The 20,000-nt window shown below is 38.0% G+C and overlaps 1 protein-coding gene across 1 annotated transcript in view; it reads left to right on the forward strand.

Moving 5' to 3' along the window:
* Nucleotides 1-6,684: 6,684 nt before the first annotated feature.
* LOC135212556 (neo-calmodulin-like) overlaps nucleotides 6,685-20,000 on the forward strand; it is a 673,130-nt gene continuing 659,814 nt past the window's right edge. The window contains exon 1 of the mRNA XM_064246096.1: nucleotides 6,685-7,837. Within this exon, the coding sequence (XP_064102166.1) occupies nucleotides 7,799-7,837 (39 nt within the window). The 5' untranslated portion in view covers nucleotides 6,685-7,798. The remainder of the gene's footprint in view (nucleotides 7,838-20,000) is intronic.

Genomic DNA, 20,000 nt, shown 5'->3' on the forward strand with positions numbered 1-20,000 from the left:
GCCTCTTATCATTCCTTTAACTGTACTTCCGTTTACATTCTTTTTCTTCCATCTGACTTTCCACCCTCCCTAAGAATGGTTTTACAGTGCAACTGCGAAGTCTTTGGCCTAAAATATATATGCCTTCCTTCTTCCTATAGCATCTAGGGGACTAGACCCTACTGGTCTGAGTCATGTTTTTTGCAGACCAGTTATCACTAATAATGATAGCTCTGAAGTTTTTGGAAATCCAAAACTTATTTCTTATTACTTCTTAGCAAAAAGCCTAAACCTTAGTCCAAGGACTAAGATTACCCCGTATGGAGTTAGTGCCGTCAGTGCACCTCATACGATGCATTTTAGATATTACTTAAGGTTCTTTGCAGTATGCCTTCGGCCCCTAGCTGCAACCACTTTCGTTCCTTTTACTGTACCTTCTTTCATATTCTTTCTTCCATCTTACTCTCCAACCTCTCCTAACAATTGATTCATATTGCAACTGCGAGGTTTTCCTCCTGTTGCACCTTTCAAACCTTTTATTTTCAATTTCCGTTTCAGTGCCGAATGACCTCATAGGTCCTAGCCTAGTGCTTAGCCTTTGGCCTAAATTCTATATTCAATTCAGTTCAACTAAGCCTATTGATGTTCGTTATTCTTCCAGCAAGTTAGGATTCTCTAATCATTAAAGTAACTTTATTCATTAATAATTTTTTCTGGGAGCTGATCTCCGACTTTGATTGATCCACGAAAATGTGCCTATAAGACTAAAGGCCCCCATACACTGACCGATTGTCTGAACGATTGTCGTTATCGACCCTCACAAACACTATTCATACAGTATGAACGATCTTCGCACCGATTTCAGTTTGAACAAAGATTTTGTTTCGAGAAGTTTTGGCATCAATTCTAGAAGAGACGCGCGATAGCATTGTATCGGCAGGCAAACCCATACATTGAACGATCTGTGTATGACAGACTTAAGTCGCAAGCCAGCAACCTGGTCGTGACAGATTCCCGCTGAGATCGTTCAGACGCGAAGCTCCGCCCACTTTTGCATTCAGACAAGCCAATACACAGTGTTTTTGCGAACGATACAGACAGCCGTTCAGCGTATGGGGACCCTAAGAGTACCGGCTACCGGGGCACTTTCAGCCATCCAGTAATTATTGTGAAAAGGGAAAGTTTGAGTGGCTGGACGGCAAGATGGAAAGAAAAAAACAAGTAGGAACAGAGTAAAGCCGGGTGGGGGGGATGGGGGGGGAAGGGTCACTGCAAACAACTTTTAGTAATGACTACATTTGGGAAAAACTCTCTATCACGAGAGTTTACACAATATTCAAGGGGTCCACAATAATAAGAATGTTAAAATTTCTATTATTGTGGATCCCTTAGAATAATGACTACAGGGCTACACTTGATGTACACTCACGGCAAAACGCCGCTGTGGTCGGTATGGTGTTGGCGCACCACCTCGGTGGACGCGAGTTCGATCTTCGGACATTCCATTGAGGAGTGAGAGATGTGTATTTCTGGTGATAAAAGTTCACTCTCGACGTGGTTCGGAAGTCGCGTAAAGCCGTTGGTCCCGTTGCTAAATAACCAGTGGTTCCATGCAACGTAAAAGCACCATACAAACAGTACAACTTATGTTGTGTTACTGGGACAGGTTCAGACCTTCCAGCATTGTAACATTTTCCATTCATTTCGAAGCGTTACGTATCTGTGCCCAGTTTCCATAACAGAGTAGGTTTAGAAATATTGGAAGTTATGCAAACTAAGCTTCGTCTTAATTAATAACAAATATCCAATGCTCCAGGGGAAAAATTTAAGAAATGACAACAAAATGAAGTATTTTTATTTCTCGGAAGTAGTTAAAAATTAACTTAAAAAGAATAGACAGTTTATAAAGTTCAAAGGTTATCATTTCATGACTGCAACATGAATTTGAAATCCAGTCTTTAAAAAAAATATCGTCTTGAAGTTAGAATTTTGTTCGCATCTCACGTTGAAAAAAAGTTAGAAATTCAGAATCAAAAGTTTTATACTGAAAATGAATATTTTTGGTCGTGAAGAGAAAGCTGTGATATCTGAATCTTATGAAATCACGAAGTTCGAAATAAAATCCGATGACTTTCGGTGTACTAGTAATCATTCATTGAAGTAATATGAAACAACTGTCAGTACAAAATAATCACGAAGGTGTTTGATTGGTTTCTGGTATTTAAATGTGAGACAAAAAGATATCCGTAATTGTAAGGACATGTTCCTTACACTTAGTTTAGAGTTATTATTCCATGGGCAACCCAGTATTTTTTAGTTTAGAGTTATTATTCCTTGGGTAAACCTGTGTTTTTTCATAGCAAAATATATCTGAAATTCGTTCATTAGCTCATTTTTCAGGATTTGTGTCAAACGAATAATTATAGTTTTAAAGACAATTTTGATGGCAGGTGTTTTGAAGACGTCTCAGAAAAGTATGATTACGATGACAAAATGTAGCACTGTATAAAAATCCATATAGATTCCAGGGCTTGGCTTCAAGCCTAAATTTCATACTCCATGACAAAATGTTGAGTCTAAAGATAATTTTTGTTACAAAGAAAATCTGGTATTCTATTAAAATCACTATAAATTCCTAAGAATTTATATTTAATTCTTGAGACGAAACCAAATAGTGTTAAGGATTTGAAGACAGTACTTGAATTTATTCCTCAATGGTAGTACAAGATATTGTTCACTGTTGAAATATACCTCATTCATATCTCAAAATTTAATTCCATGCTCTCAGAATATTGGTATCCAGCACGTTGGTAATTTTTTATGCAATATTTAAGAGCTTCCATATGATGAATACCCCGTAGAGGTTTAGTGTCATCAGCGCACCTCATTGGGTGCACCGTACGCGTTACTTAAGGTTCTTTGCAGCGTGTCTTCGGCCCCTATCTGCACCCCCTTTCATTCTTTTTACTGTACCTCCATTCATATTGTCTTTCTTCCACTGTGCTATTCACCCTCTCCTAACAATAGTTTCATATAGCCTCAGTGGCGTGGTCGGTATGGTGTTGGCGAACCACCTATGTGGCCGCTAGTTCGATTCTCGGACATTCCACTTAGGGGTGAGAGATGTGTATTTCTGGTGATAGAAGTTCACTCTCGACGTGGTTCGGAAGTCACGTAAAGCCGTTGGTCCCGTTGCTGAATAGTCATTGGTTCCACGCAACGTAAAAACACCTTACAAACAAACAAACAAACAAACAATTGTTTCATAGGGCAACTGCTTTGAGGTTTTCTTCCAGTTCCGCCTTTTAAACCTATTTGGTTTCAGTTTCCTTTCTTGTGCTGAATGACCTCATGTGTCCCAGTGCTTGGCCTAAACTCAATGTTCCATTCCGTATGACAAGTCTGGGAACAGGGCTTCCGTAGCAGATTAGAAAGTTCCTGGTTTAAGGTAAAATATGTTCACATTGAAGGCTTATTTGGAGAAGTTCTACTATAAAGAATCTTTATTAATATACAAAGCTAATGTTTTAAACGCTGAAGGGAAATGATTTTTAAAGGTAGAGTTTTATGATGAAATAAAAATAAAAATATTAGACATGGAAGGGAGTATTGTTAGCTTGAGTGATGTTTATCACAAATAATATTTTGGCCCAGTCAACCACGTTTAGTCAAATGATTGACATTCCTTTTTCATTGCGGTCTAAGCATCATTCATCTCCAGTTAAATGACGATGAAATGAGAGCAAGGTATATCGCAGTCCTTTGTCATGGATCCATTTAACGTCGGAAAAGATGTCTGGAAAGCCTTTGGGAACGGTCTTTGTTATAGTTAGAGGAATCTGTACTCGTCATCAGTGACATATTCCAAATGACCTCCCGTATGCCACCCATTCACATGCAAATGGTTCTACTTTTCCCAAGTGATCTTCCTACCGCCTCAGTGGCTTGGACGGTATAATGCTGGCGTGCCACCTTGATGGTCGCGAGTTCGATTCTCGGGCATTCGATTGAGGGGTGATAGATGTGTAGTATTTCTGTTGATAGAAGTTCACTCTCGACGTGGTTCGGAAGTCACGTAAAGCCGTTGGTCCCATTGCTGAATAACCACCGGTTCCATGCAGCGTGAAAACACCGTACAAACAAACAAGCAAGTGATCTTCCTTTCCCTTGTCAGCTCCTTCTCAGTCTTGCCTAATCTCGCGTGATGATGCTGCTACTACTGATGGCGGGACGTGATATATCATCGCTGAATGGGGCCAGATGGAACCAAGGAAGAACTGGGGTCGTATAACTGCTACCAAGATGACTACTCTCATTTCTGTCTCTTCATCCGTAGTGCTTCCGCTGTCGTTCCGAACATACTTTAGAATTTTTGGGTTTTAGGCCTATCACGTTTGTCATTATATTTTGGCTCAGGAGAGCATCTATCTATAGTTGGATCACATGGTGTGTCTTTAGCTTCATCTGTCATTGGAATAGCTTCGTTTGCCTCAAGAGAGCTGGGTGTGCTCTTTAGGTATCACATGATTTATGCGCTTTGTGGTGTCATACTCGTATCTGGAGAGGTTCCGGTTAATGACTCGGCCTATTCTGGGAATTCTGTTGTAGTACTTCAACTCTGTCGCGTGGTAGCTGTCCTGTGCATTCTTTATTTGTTGTGCGTAAGCTGTTCTACCTATTGTTCTCTAGAGCTCTTGGACTGGACCTTACCTCCTTTGTATTGCTTGTCAGACGTTGAGATATAACTGTCTTCATTTTGTCATTCATACAATTTTGTATATAAATCTAGGCTAGAGCATCTGCTTCTCCAAAAACCAATGGGAGATTTTTCTGAAGATAATAATAATAATAGAAAAAATCTTTATCTCATGATGTAATGAAAAAGTCCTCTCCTGACAGAAGGAAGTTTTTGTTTTTCATTCATAATTACCAGTGGACAAATTAAGCAAATATGCTGAAGATTTTGAACGTAATTTGGGATATGAATGATTTTTTAGATTCCGAAGACCACTGGTGTGCCTTTTCGAGAAGAGATTTAAAGTTTTGGCGAGTTTAATACAGATACTTTTTATGGGTGGTCATTGGGTTTCGAAACAAGCTTTCTTTTTCGTAAGCATTCATAGTGAGCTTCTAAAGACCAAAGTATTTAAACTCTTTTAAAGAATTTATTAAGTGTTCATGGAGTTCCCTTAAGACTGGAAGGATATAATCTTCGAAATAGTTTTTGTTTTTGTTTCCACTGAGTTTTTAAAGATCAATATTTTTGTAGCCGAATATGTACCTCTAATATATGGGGTAACCAGTGGCAATTATGTACTTGTCTCCATAGATTTGGTCTAGCCAGTGTAAGTGTGATGTTCTTTGGTGTGGGATAGAAAGGGACTTGCGCTCATACCATGAGCAGTAATGTCTTGAGGTAATTGCACTTAAATTGACAGCAAAAATGAGGTCAGATAGAATGACTGACGTCTACTTTTAGGAGACAAGCTTTCCTATGTTTCTGAAGAAATGAAACATGTTTTAATGGCACTTCTTTTCCAGTGTAAATAGTGGAGCTAATTTCCTGCGAGGTTTGTTAAGTCTTTCTTGAAGTCTTAGACTTAGAGTGATTTTTTAACAGTTGAATTTTTAATGACTTTGTTAACGGTTAAATTGACACTTTTGTACATGATTCAGTCCTGAGTGGATGAAGCTTTTAAGTAAGTCTGCGAGTTGGTTCGTATCGTCATTACGGAAGAGGAAAATGCCGGAACATACTTTGGAAATTTATAGTACAATAGAATGAGAGAAATATTCTCGTTATTTCTTGGCCGATAGGCTAAAGAATTTTTATGCTGAAGTACTTGACGTTTTTGTCGGGGAGTTGGGCCATTGGAAACTAAATTATTTGGTTTTTTGTTGTTTGTTTATTTATCTTGCTGGATTTGTAGGGAATGTGAACTTATTGCTCTTCTGTGTACTAATGTTTCCTTTACACACACACACACAACACACACACACAACACACACACACACATATATATATATATATATATATATATATATATATATATATATACATAATTGTATTTTAATCATACGGTTATTATGGCATTAGGAGGAAATGTCATTAACATTCGAGCTCATTGAGAGAAAGCGTACGTAGTATAATTTCTCTTTTAAGCTCAACCTCTTTGTATGGAGGCATTTGGAATAATTTTCATTCCGCCAGCGGGTAGAGAGAGAGAGAGAGAGAGAGAGAGAGAGAGAGAGAGAGAGAGAGAGAGAGAGAGATTATATTAGTCCATACAGAAACCTAGGCAACAGTAACTAGTCTTAGAGAACAGAAAGCAAAGGAACGACGAACATTTCAAGAAAGCAAAAGCAGTTGTCCCTTGCTTTTATTTTATTTTTTGCTGATTAGCTTCCTGATTGCACGATTTTTGCATGTAATGGGGGTACACACATACGGCTGTCACCTACGCATCACACCACTCAATCACTCGTGTTCTCGCACGCACGCAATCACACACACACACGCAAACACACCCAGGAACACTGATGGAAGCACACGCAAACACACGCACATGGGTGGGGCTCTTGGGTGGTGTTGGAGGAGGAGCGATTTATCGCACATGTGGCAACGTTTGGGTCTTGGGAGAGAGAGAGGGAAGGAAAGAGAGAGCGAGCGAGAGTGTGTGTGAGAGAGAGAGAGAGCAACACTCGGCCACCGATTGCCAGTCCGGGCCATCCCTTCTCATTCTCTCCACTCTGCTTCCGACCACTCCTCCTCTCTCACACACACAGCAGCTGTTCTACCACCTGCCCCAGCTGTCCTTAGCACCTGTTGAGAACCTGCATACAACTGTTTGAATCCCCTAAGAAGCGAACGAAAGCACTGCTTCGAGGCCTGTAGTCGGGAGATCATCAACATCATCGTAGGGGTCTTTCACTAATCGCAGGCTAGAGAAGAAGAGGTAGGCTGGGTTATAGCTTGCCTTTCTAGCAGCTACCAGAGAGAGAGAGAGATGAAAAGAGAAAGAGAGACAGATAAAGGATAAAGAGACGTACGTACATCAGCAGAAAAAGAGAGAGACTGACAATTAGAGCGAGTGACAGATATAAAGAGAGAAAGTGTGTGAGAGTGTGTTGAAAGGGTCTCTCTTGTTTCTCCACCGCAACAACAATAACAACAACAATTCTCTCTCTCTCTCTCCAACAACAGTCTTTCTACAATCATCTCTCTCCCCCAAATAGGATGCTTGCCTTCTTCAGCAAGACCTGTGTTTAATAAAGAGAACAAAATACCACCAACAACAGTAGCAATCTAAGTTAGAAAAAAACAAATCCTTCTATTTCTCGGTGATCTAACACGTCTCCTCTTATTTTTATAAATATATATATAATTATGTATTACCTTTAAGTGACTTCCACCTGCACATTCTCTTGGGAAACATCCTCGAAGCCCTCCATGTACGAACGCAAAAGCAAATATTTGTATACAAAAAGAGCCAATATATATTTTGTAGAATAGTGGTCTGTTGTGATAACAGCATAGAGGATTTATACCGGATAACCGAACTAGAAACCTTAGACGCAGATGTTTATTTCTGTACCAACATGAGTGTGAACAGCATGGCATTATAGTATAAAAGAGCGGAAATCCTTTTCGTGTGAACGTTCTAGTGCATCTTGGAATAGATCATAGTGATAATCTAGAGCCCTCTCCACCCCTCTCTTCATCCAAGTGAACTCAGCACACCCCTTTCTACCTTCTTTCAAAAATAGAACGTATCCCCCTCCTTGTCCAACTTAGCGAGCAAGCTAAATATCAGGCAAAATGAAGACTTCATCGTTCTCACTTCGTGTGATGCGAAGGGTAAGCAAAGCACTTTTCGTCCAGCTTAGCTCACAAACACTGTATATACTATATTAATATAAGCTAAATACTCTTAACCTAGTTAAGGAAATTGCTATTATTATGATGATAGTTTTATGATTACCATTCAGTTTCTTGGCTTTGTGACTGCTTGTGTCTTTTCATGTCCAAGTTGCTTTGCTTTCGCTGCCCATTAGTTGATATTAATAATCAAATATTGCTTCGGCTAATCCAATTTCCCACCCTCGCGAGGCGCCATCTATTATCTCATCTACTAAAGGTCCGATTGTTTACCACCTGCCTTGTATGTTTGCTTACTTGATGTTCGGTACCCTTCCGCTACAGCCCTCCCCCCACCTTCCTGTACTCCCTGCATATCCTTGTCCGGTTGTGTGTTAGTTAGCTTTATATTCATGTTAGTAATAAGGGGTTGCGTACGTTCGTATGTGTTTTCTCGGCTTCGTGTTATATGTTCACTAGACTATATGCAATTTTACCAAAATATTTCCTGTTGGTGTAGTCTTAATGTTTGGTCGGCCTGGTGTTTCATGTTGTGGGTGGTCATTTCCACTCCTACACGATGGAAACTCGGCTTCTCCCTCCATTCATTTATTTCCTCATATTCATTACCGTTCATTTTTCTTGACGTCTCCCTTTCCTGTTATTATTCCTGCTTATTCTCGTCCTCCCGCCATTTCCTTTTCTCCCTCTTTCTTTCTATCGCTCGTTTCCCTAGATCAGTGCTTCCTCCCCCGCCCCTCCCCCCACCTGTTGCACGCAGACGTAAGCGAGGTGGCTCCTCTTTCCCCTCCCCTCATCCGGTCCTCCGCCTCCGCCCACACCTCCCTCCCGACGACCATAGATACCCGGCCCTACCAACCCCTTTTGCCTCTCCACCACCTAAGATTCTCTTCTCTCTCTCTCTCTCTCTCTCTCTCTCTCTCTCTCTCTTTCCACTTTCTTTTGGAATTCCCTCTTCCGGTTCCGCTGCACTCGACTAAACTCGCTTCTGCCTTAGAGATTCATTAAGACTCTCTCCCTTTTTCCATCTTTCTTTTAGGCTCATCTTTTGGGACATCTCCGATGGAATTCACAGCCTTTCGTTTGTCCTCTTCTCTTTTGCCTTCTCCCTCTTCTTGTTCTTTCATATTTGGCTTCTTGGGTATTGGCTAGGCAGCCTATCATCTCAGTGGGTTTCTGCTGTTTTCATTCTAGACTAATAAAAGGTTCTTCGTTGTTTTCTCTTCGTAAAATCGCTGCCCCATTCTGTATAGAACAATTCGTTCCTGTCTCTGTCTCTGATCCATACTTTGGCCTCTGTTGCCTTTTTAGACTTCCAAGGTCCACACTAGGCTTGCTACTTGTCTCCAGAACTAAATCTCAACTTGCCAAGTGTCCATTCTTTATATGCGTTTCGCACTTCAGTCTAAGCTACCTAAAGCTTGCGGGTTAAACACGCTGATCCCAGTGAACCCTGCACGCGGTATGGAGAAATGAAATTATGCGTAGTCTCATGCATGTCCTTTAGGTTTATATAAGCCTTTTGACTTGCAGTTATATGACTAACACATTTTCCACCATCATACAGATCTAGTTTTCATTATTAACGTATTTGTATTTTATTGACGATTGATTATATATGAAGACAACACAGTTGAAATGCATAAGCCGTTTATGAACCATTGGTAGCATCTTTGGAGTATTGTTATGGAACCTGATGCCTTCTCTGGTTTATGTAAATAAACAAAATAATTTTGATTTACTTTTATTCATGTAGATTTATGCGTGCGCATTTCCATACGCACGACTGCAGCTGTTCACTCGAAAATAAAGTTCGAGTGCAGGACTCCGACAGAAAGATGGTGTAGCATTTTTTCAGATGCCTCGAAAAATATTTTGTTTTTCCATTCCTCCAGCGCACGGTGAAGGTCATCAGCTTACATTCATGACACACACACACACCACACACACACACACACACACACACACACATTATACTGTGTATATATTTATATGCATATACATGTACATACATCCATATATAGTATATGCATGTACACATACATTATATCATATATGTGTTCGTTCGTGTGTGTGTATAATATATTATATATATGTGATCGTCGTATATACATATTATATATATATATATATATATATATATATATATATATATATATATTATATATATCATTACAATCAGTTGAGATAATGGCAATAATCACATAATAATTGAAATAATGACAATGATAACGGCAATAATCATTATAATAATTGGGATAATGGTAATAATCATTGTAATAATTGTGATAATGGTAACAATCATTGTAATTGAGATAATGGTAATAATCATTATAATCACTGCGATAGTACTAAGTAATCATTATTATCACGAGTTATCACTAATTGTTGCGGGCGTTCAGCATCCCCTTTCTTTCAGCAATGTTTTGTTTTCTGAATTGATTGGAATATCTCTATTGCTAATTACAGCTTCTGGAGTATATCGGAGTTACATTTCTGTTACAGTAAGCTGGAGGGGGACCATTCAAACCCATGTTTTCTTTGTCCTTAACATAGTCTCAGTGGGTCTATAACATAGTCACAGTGGGTTTCTTTGTTCTCATATTTTTGGGTGTAACATTGTCTCTGTAGGGTTCCTTTGCTTTTGGGTGCACTGAGGTACTGTTTACTCTGGGGCGGGTTGGGGGTGGGGTGGTTTTATGTTACTCATTATTTAATTAGGTATTATTTGAATTCGTTGTCAGTCATATTGCAGTTTTATTTTCTCTTATTTCGTGTTATCAGTCGTTATTCACTGTGTATTTATTTCTCGTTCGTTCTTTTTCCCCTTCATTCAACCCAAGGGTATCTTATTTTATTATAGCTCCCAGTGTAGGCTCATTTCATTTGCATTGTTATGTAGGTAGATGCAAAATAATAATAATAATAATAATAATAATAATAATAATAATACTAATAATAATAATAATAACATACATACATACATACATACATACTACATACATACATACATACATACATACATACATACATACATACTTTATTAAAGTAATGGCTACTTCAGCAGCGTTACACTTTTAGAGATTCTTCTCTATTTTTCGAATAGCGTAACACTGCTGAAGTAGCCATTACTTTGAATAAAGTATGCTTGGGAGAGGGTCTGCTTACCAAGTACAATAATAATAAGTGCGTCCAAACCCTGGCAAACAAAAAATTTTCCATGTTTCAGGATAAATTTGACTCAGTGGAGAATCCTTATTTATTTTTGTAATGCAGAGGGACTGACATTTATTGCTATATTTTCTAGCATACGTTATATAATATATATATATAGGATATATATATATATATATATATATATAGATATATATATACATATATATATATATATATATATATATATAGATATACTATATATATATCAATACACACCCATAATATATATGCATATATACATATATATATATTATATATATCATACATATATATATATATATATATATATATGAAATTAAAGCAATTTTGCAGATGGACTGGTCACAGTATTTCAGTACTGCTCTTGGTGAATACTGGATTGAGTGTTTCTTTTATAGGGAACTTCCTATTAAAGACTCCTTCGAAACTATCTTGCTTTAAGTACTTATAAACCACTTCCATTAGCAGCACGTTGCTCTTATGACTACGGAATGAAAAAAGAAAAAAAAAAGATCTCTGATCGAATCTAATTCTGACGGGGTTGTCTGAGCCAGACCTTGGTTTGAAGAACGTCGGTCTACTTTAGACTCTAGAACATTATCTAGGCCAAGTCTAAAGAATCCTCTAGGCAGCGAGACGTTTCTTACGTCTCCTACTCCATCTCCATTCGTACGGCAGCGGCCTTCGGAAAGAATCAAATCACGGAGGCTCGCTTTTACGGAATCGGGATTCGGTCTAGGCCCCCCGGGCGCGGTGACATATTGCTTCTTTGATCTCTGGGTCGTTAGCGGTCTCTTGGAAATTAGCCCTCGGGTTCAGAAGCCAGCAGCCATCTGCGGATTTGCGCGCCGTGATAAGTTTCTGCTGCCTCCCGTTCTCGTGATTTGAATCGGCTGCTTCTTCCCGTCGCAGTCCTTCTTTCTCAGAATAGCTGCTGTCTCTCCAGTTTCTTTTTCATATCATTTAATACCTTACATCATTACTTATCAATCGCATATTTATGAAAATTTTTAATCTGTCAAATCGGCAATTGGTAACATTAACGCCAATAGATGTGCAGCTCCTCGTACTGAATCAGCATGTTAACCCAATGCCAGGTGCTGTCTAGTAGCTATTACAATGCGTAGGTAGTTGATTATTGAGAAAAATGCTGGTAAATCGTGGTAAATCGTAGTTACCAATTTGAAAGGAATGAATCTTGGATATCTGTCGGATGAGGGTAGATTCGTTGTAACTGACAAACACGGGTTCAGTATATATATATATATATATATATATATATATATATATATATATATATGTGTGTTGTGTGTGTGTGTGTGTGTGTGTGTGTGTATCATACATACACACACACATATATATATATATATATATATCATATATATATATATATATATATATATATATATATAGTATATATATATATATATATATATATATATAGTATATATATATATATATGTAATGGTAATAGTAAGATAAGCCCTTGTAGCCCAGTTTATGACGGAAGATGAGAATTTCCTGTTACCCAATCTGATTTCCAGGCTAGTTTTGCCTATTTGTCTTTTTTGTGTATGTATTTGTTCTTATTCGTGTTACTTCCTATTCCTTATTATTACATTATCTTCTAGCATAGACTAGATTTCAACAGCAGTCAAATACTTGCTTAGTATCAAATAATAAGTATGAAACAAGTATTGCTTAAATGTAGAGCTATACTAATTATATATATATATATATATATATATATATATATATATATATATATATATATATATATATATATATATGTTCTAGAGACTGTTTCAAAAGCTATAATTGTTTTCCTATGATCTTGGCCACGAAGTCTTTGGCTGAAGTCCAGTAGACGAACTGTTATTTGCTTTTCTTTTTCGTAAGCTATATAGTATATGTCAGCGTATTATGTACAGCTCACAATTATTTTGTTGTATTGTCACTGCGTGGGTTGTCGTCTGTTGTTAGATGATAGATTTGTGGTAAAGCTTTTAAGTTTTATTTACATTTATGTGGAGGGATTATATAAATATATAATATACACATTTTATATGACTGTATATACATATTAAATACAAAATATTACATAAATTAACATATATATAATGTTTATGTGTAATATATATAGAGTATATATATGTATAAAGATACATATACTACTAATGTTTAATTGTGTAAGAATATATATATATATAATATATATAATTATCATATTAACAAATATATACCATTAACATAATTATATTAAATATATATTATATATATAATATAATACTATATAATTATAATAATACATATTATATATATATAATAATATTTACATATAATATATATTAACATTAGTATATAATAACATATAACATTATATAATATAACCATTATATTATATATATTTACATATAATATATATACATAATAATAATACATAATATATATATATCATAATATAATAGTATTATATATAATAACTTATATATACATATATATATATGTTAATTATATACTATGTATAATATTATGTATATATTATAATATATATTTAATATAATATAATGTATATTGTATATATATAATTATATATAATATATATATATAAATTATAAATATATATATAATATATATATTGAATACATAGTATATATATATATATTAATATATACCCCCACACACCACACAACACACACACAGCACACATATATTAATATAATTATACATATACTTAATATAACAATATATAATTTACTAATATATAATTATATAATATATTGGATATATTGGTATAATTCCATACATGCATACAGTATGTGTGTATTTGTTTTAGGGAAGAAAAAGAAAGCGAAAGGAGATATATTAACGAAATAATTCATGAGTATATTAATATTGGATGAAATGGAATAACCATCTAGGTTTTGAACGCGTATTTTTTTCTAATCGCTGCTGTTCAATGCGATTGATCGATTGAATGACTGGGTTAAATGGCGTTGTAACTTCCCGGGTTACTGGTGCCTAAAGTCAGTACTTTTAGGGGCATATTTGTGCTTCGATTATGAGGCATAGTACTCGCCGAAGGGAGGCAGTTTACTTTACTAATATGGTATGTGGCCTGGGTCCAGGTTTAGCTTAGAGGTTTGTTTTCTTCTTCTCTTCTTCTTCTTCTTCATTCTTCTTCCTTTTCTTCTTCTTCTTCTTGTAAATGAAGACTTACAATTTCTTGTTTATGCTAACACCATTCTTCGATATAACTCCATTAAGGCTGCCTTTCTCCAGCTGACAGAACCCACTCACTTAATTACTCACTAGATCAGTCAGTTAGACATCAATGCTTTAGTTTTAATGACGTAGATGTGCTTTTAAGATGCGAAGTGTTTATTTTGTCGAAAATTGAAATTGTTTGTTGACGTTTCCCCTTTAGGTAACCTCTTCCTGTTGTCTCCCAGAAATATAATTGTAACAAAGAAAACTCCTTCCCTGCGTTCACCTTTGTATGAAATCATTTTACCACCAGCATAGCCTGGATTTCCTGTGTATAATCATAATGCACAATATTCACATACTTTTGCAATTGCATCGTACTTTTTTCAAGTACACTATATGTTCTATATTCTCTTGGTTATGATTGCGAGAGGTAAGGGATTTTGTAATAGTCAAATCTGCAGTTCATTATCCGTAGGCTATTTGGGATTCGTATTTGGAAACCAAATGTTTTGTTTTACAAGTTGTATAACCTAGTTTAACCAGACCACTGAGCTGATTAACAGCTCTCCTAGGCTGGCCCGAAGGATTAGACATTTTTACGTGGCTAGGAACCAATGGGTCGCCTAGCAATAGGGACCTACAGCTTATTGTGGGATCCGAACCACATTATGTCGAGTAATGAATTTCTATCACCAGAAATAAATTCCTCTGATTCCGTGTTGTCCGAGCCGAGAATCGAACTTCGGACCACCGTATTGGTAGCCGCGCGCGAAAACCACTCATCCAACGAGGAACTGTTTTGTTTTACAGGGGCATTGCAACTTCCCTTAAACTTACGAACATTAATGTTAGGAGCGATGCCTGTGAGACTGGTCCCCTGTTTTGAAGTAAAGGGTATGCAAGACCTCTCGTTACTGATGCCAAGAAGACTGTTGGATTGTTCTGTATTAAAGGGTATAATAGGGCTTTGCTACTACTGCCCAAGAGATCATCGTACTGATCTGCAGTGAAGGGAGTGAAAGATATGTTACTGTAGCCAATAAAACCGGTGCACTATTTTGCTGTAAATGTGCATAAATGATCTCATTGTCCTCTTGAGGAGACTTTCACTGATACCTTTCATTCCCTTTAGTAAAGGGAATGAAAGGTATCTGTTAATGCTGAAAAGATCGTTCCCCTGCTCTGCAGTGAAGTAATGAAAGATTAATGTTACGGCTGCCAAGAAGATCCCTGCACTGTTCTACAGTGAAGGAATGAAAGCTCCCTGTTACTCGTACCAAGAAGACCACTGCACTGTTCTACAGTGAAGTAATGAAAGCTCTCTGTTACGGTGCCAAGAAGACCGCTGCACTATTCTGCAGTGAATGAATGAAAGATCTCTGTTGCTGGTACCAAGAAGACCATTGCACTGTTCTGCAGTGAAGGAATGAAAGATCTCTGTTACTGGTACCAAGAAGACCACTACACTGTTCTGCAGTGAAGGAATGAAAGATCTCTGTTACGGCTGTTGAGAAGACCAACTGCACTGTTCTGCAGTGAAGGAATGGAAGATCTCTATTACTGGTACCAAGAAGATCCTTGCACTGCTCTGCAATTAAGGAATGGGAGATCTCTGTAACTGGTACCAAGAAGGCCGATCCAATGTTCTGCAATTAAGGAATGGGAGATCTCTGTAACTGGTACCAAGAGGCCGATCCAATGTTCTGCAGTGAAGGAATGGAAGATCTCTGTTACGGTGCCAAGAAGCAGCCAGGAGTCGCTCTTACGAGCTGCTTGACAAGAATTCCATAAAAGGGATCTAATCAACCTGTGAACAATCAAATCTTTCCCTAAGGGGGGATTAGTGCCGTCAGCGCACCTGACGCGGTGCACTGTAGGCCTTAGTGAAGGTTCTTTGCAACGTTCCTTCAGCCATTAGCTGCTGCTTCTTTCGTTTTCTTTTTCTGTCCGGCCGCTCATATTCTCTTTCTTCCGTCTTACTTTCTACCCTCTGCTAACAATTTTTTTTACAGTGTTTGTTTGTTTTGTTTGTTTGAATGGTGTTTTTTCGTTGCATGGAACCAGTGGTTATTCAGCAACGGGATCTACGGCTTTACAATGGAATGCCCGAGAATAGAACTCGCTTCCACCGAGGTGGCAGGCCAAGACCATACCGATCACGCCTCTGAGGCGCTTTTCTTTTGAAGTGAAACTCCCAGGTTTTCCTCGCGTTACACCTTTAAGACCTTCTTTTTCCCTCTCAATTTCTCTTTCAGTGCTGAATGACCTCGCATATCCCACCTCTTGGCCTTTGGTCTAGATTTGAGATTCCGTTCGAACAATCAGTCCCTTAGGGGGTTAGTGCCGTCAGTGCACCTCATTCGGTGCAATGTAGGCATTACTTAAGGTTATTTGCAGCGTCCCTTCGGCCCCTAGCTTCTACTACTTTCATTCCTTTTACTGTACCTCCGTTCATATTCTCTTTCTTCCATCTTACTGTCCACCCTCTCCCAACAAGTGTTTCTTAGTGCAACTTCTTGTTACCTTTCAAACCTTGTACTGTCCATTTCCGTTTCAGAGCTCATTGGCCTTAGTTGCCCCCAGTGCTTGGCATAATGCCATAATTCTATATAAAAAAAAAAAAAATCGAGCAATCAGATATGTGACGTAAATGACCCAGAGGAAAATCGGCAAATTCGAAGGACAAGCAACTGAAATAACTTCATTCAGAAGCCATCAAACATGCAAAAGAGAAGTTAGTGGGCGTTCTTGGGCGCGAGAGTGCTTGGTGCCCAGGGAGCGGGTTCATCCGACGTCAAGGATGCGGGAAACATTTTATTGACAGTCCACGAGGAACCGACTAATGCAACGGACTCGTATTTCGTGAGTCAGATGCCGGGAGAGAAGGGATGTTTCTGGGGTAACCGTGAAAGTATTCTGGTGTTATTCTGTCACTTTTTTTTTTTTTCTACCTGGAAGGAAGCCTGCTTGTTTAGTGATCTCGCTAAACAAAACAAAACTCCAGCGTATAAGGCAAAAACGAAGGTAGTAATGTTCCAATGGTAACCGGTGAAAATTATTTTGGGTTATTCCGTTACGTTTTTTTTTTTTTTTTTTTTTTTTTTTTTTTTTTTTTTTTTTACCTGAGAAGGAAGCCTTGCTTGTTTAGTGATCTCGCTATATAGTGATCTTCGCTAAACTAAAAGTCAGCGTATAAGGCAAAAAAGCGAAGGTAGTATGTTTCTGAGGCTTAAACCATGAAAGATGATTTTGGTTATTCTGTCTTTTTTTTTTTTTTTTTTTTTTTTTTTTTTTTTTTTTTTTTTTTTTTTTACCTGGAAGGAAGCCTGCTTGTTTAGTGATCTCGCTAAACAAAAGTCAGCGTATAGGCAAAAACGAAGGTAGTATGTTCCAAAGGTAACCGTGAAAGTATTTTGGGTTATTATTATTATTATTATTATTATTATTATTATTATTATTATTATTATTATTTTAAAGCTGGAAGGAAGCCTGCTTATTTAGCGATCTCGCTGAACAAAACTCAGCGTATAGGCAAAATCGAAGGTAGTGTGTTTCACGTCAGGTATTCGAAATGAAGCAAGAATTTATATGAGGGTCAGTCAGCGGGGAAGTCTATATTCAACACAACTGCTGATAAGATAAGAATGGGTTCCTACGTTTGGTTCATTTCGTGCATTTTCATAATGAGAGACCCAAAGAAAGTGGTGTGATTTTCATGTTTGCACGCAGTCTTGAGTGTCTTCCTGTTCCACCTCCACAGGGGGCTAGTGCCGTCAGTGAACCCCACGCGGTGCACTGCAGGCGTTATTTAAGGTTCTTTGCAGCTCCCCTTCGTCTCCTAGCTTCAGTCCCCTTTCATTCCTTTTACTGTACCTCCGTTTTTATTCTAAATCTTCTAAATCCTCCCCTGATAGTTGAGTGCAACTGCGAGGTTTTCCTCCAGTTATACCTTTCAAACTTTTTTCACCTTCAGTTTCCCTTTCATCGCTGAATAACTTCACAGGTCCCAGCGCTTGGCCTTTGGGCCAAAGTTTATAAATGTTCCCATTTCACGAACTATAACAAATGACTCATATGCATCTTCTGCCAATTGTAATGTCTCTTACCCACTTTTTTTTTTTTTTTTTTTTTTTTTTTTTTTTTAATAAATCGTACCAGCAATAATGTGCAAACAAAAATGGCGCTCGTCTCGCAATCCTTTTTTTTCCGCGACCGAACGCAAACAAAGGATCAACGTAGGATGCCTCGTTGTCCCGGGGATCATCTTGTTTGTTGTTATCATCGACCACAGACGTCAGGAAACGGCAGAATCTTAGTCTTCATGTTTGCTGTTGCCTCCGTCCTTTGCATCTCGTCAGCTGTAAACCAGATGGTCCCCTTAACCCCTTTCATTCCTTTTACTGTACTTCCGTTTATATTATCTTTCCTCCATCGTGCTGTCCATCTTCTCCTAGCAAAGGTTTCTTAGTGCGACTGCGAGGTTTTCATATTGCCATATCTTTCTTCTTACCGTAGTGGGATAGTGACGTCATTCAGCGTAGGCATTACTAAAGGTTCTTTGCAGCGTTCCTTCGACCCCTAGCTGTAACCCCTTCCAGTCCTTTTACCGTAACTCCATTCATATTACCTTTGTTAAATCCTGCCATCCACCCTCTCCTAACAATTATTTCCTTCTGTTACAACTTCAAAACCTCCTTTACTCTCAATTTCCCTTTCAGCGCCGAATGACCTCATTGGTCACAGCGTTTGGCCGTCGGCCTAAATTTTATATTCCGATCCCAGAAGTTGACTGACCTTCAGTAATGTGACGCTGCTGTTATTGAGCTTGCAAGCGCTAAGTGCTTGCTGGCTATCAAGGCCCTTATCACTGTTAACAAAACTGCCTTCATGACAGACCACCAATATCTGATTTCCCTGTCTTTTGGTCAGTGAGTCCAGTTCTTATTTACTTTTTAACCAAAATGATCCTCTTGCATTCTTCTTTATGGCCAAACAGTTTTATAAACTTTTATGCTGTTATTTTGCTACTTTGTTTATCTGTGCGTATCTTGTCATTTCAACCATGTAGGGCCCAATGTACTAAGTTATCAATTTACCTCAGCATTTCCCATTTTTTTCTCTTTCAGTCACCAGCAACGTCCATATAAACTTACATAAAAAAAATTAGTTTTCTGAACAGTGCATATGCACGTATATAACATCCTACCTTTTGACTTCCTGTTCATACGCATGTAGCAGAATAAACACATACGCATATATTCATGGTGGGAATTCAAACGGCGTATTCGCATTCCGCTTCAAACAGGCAGTGCAAGCGCTCGTGACTGATAAAACACGGCTATCCTATCTCAATTCAGCTTTCAACTCGTATCGTTCAGCGCTCCGGGCTTAAGTAAAACATGGCTGGCGTTTTCGTAGTGTTAGCGTATGTACATATATAGCACTCATTCATTATTTAGTTCTAAAAATTAAAAACAAAAAAAAAAGTGGGGGGGGGGGGGGGGGGGGGGCGGAGTTTAGTGCCGCCAGTGCATAGCGTAGGCATTATTCAAGGTTCTTTGCGGCGTCCCTTCGTCGCCTAGCTAAAACCCCTTTCATTTCTTTTACCGTACCCCCATTCATATTTTCTTTCTTCTATAGTGCAACTGCGAGGTATTCCACCTGTTTACCTTTTACACCTTTCTACTCTCAGTTTCCTATAACGCCGGATGACCTCATAGGCCGCAGTGTATGGCCT

This window comes from Macrobrachium nipponense, chromosome 41 (assembly GCF_015104395.2).
Source record: "Macrobrachium nipponense isolate FS-2020 chromosome 41, ASM1510439v2, whole genome shotgun sequence".
In the NCBI taxonomy this organism is placed as follows: Eukaryota; Metazoa; Arthropoda; class Malacostraca; order Decapoda; family Palaemonidae; genus Macrobrachium; species Macrobrachium nipponense.